The sequence below is a fragment of the Carlito syrichta genome, unplaced genomic scaffold (genome assembly GCF_000164805.1).
Source record: "Carlito syrichta isolate Samal-C Ts95f unplaced genomic scaffold, Tarsius_syrichta-2.0.1 Scaffold304418, whole genome shotgun sequence".
NCBI lineage: Eukaryota > Metazoa > Chordata > Mammalia > Primates > Tarsiidae > Carlito > Carlito syrichta.
In genome coordinates this window covers 199,732-200,188 of record NW_007248514.1, presented here as the reverse complement: position 1 = coordinate 200,188, position 457 = coordinate 199,732, and the positions used below count along the sequence as shown (strand labels likewise).

The 457-nt window shown below is 68.7% G+C and overlaps 1 protein-coding gene across 1 annotated transcript in view; it reads right to left on the bottom strand.

Moving 5' to 3' along the window:
• Positions 1–455, bottom strand: part of HOXC13 (homeobox C13) — a gene marked incomplete at its 5' end in the record, with an annotated part of 5,839 nt that extends 5,384 nt beyond the window's left edge. Inside the window, one exon of the mRNA XM_021713292.1 lies at positions 1–455. Coding sequence (XP_021568967.1) covers positions 1–455 — 455 coding nt within the window.
• Positions 456–457: the final 2 nt, after the last annotated feature.

Below are 457 nucleotides of genomic sequence, written 5' to 3'. Positions count from 1 at the left end.
GACTTCCAGAGGTGGGCGGACTGCGACTGCTCCTTGGAGCAATACACCTGACTGTCCCAGCCATTGGAGAGAGCCCAGTGCTGGTAGCCTTCGACGGGGATGAGCGCGTCGTGACGCGGCTCCGGGTGCCCGCTGATCCCGGGCACCACCGACACGGCCAGGTAGCCGGGCATCGCCTGGTAGGAGCTGGCGAAGCTGGGGTAGAAGGCGAACTCCTTGGCTCTGGAGGACAGGTCGTCACCAGGCAGGGCGCCCGCCGGCTCCGGGTATTTATCGCCCGGGTGGTACGCGCAAGGCTTCTGCTGCAGGTTCACGTTGTGCGACAGGCGGCAGCCGTAGTAGCTGCCCCCGAATGGGTAGCCGTAGCCCAGGGTGGCGCTGGACGAGGTAGGGGGCGCCGGCGGCGGGGCGCATTGGCGCGCCGCCTCTGGGGCCGGGATGTCCGTGTAGACGGCGC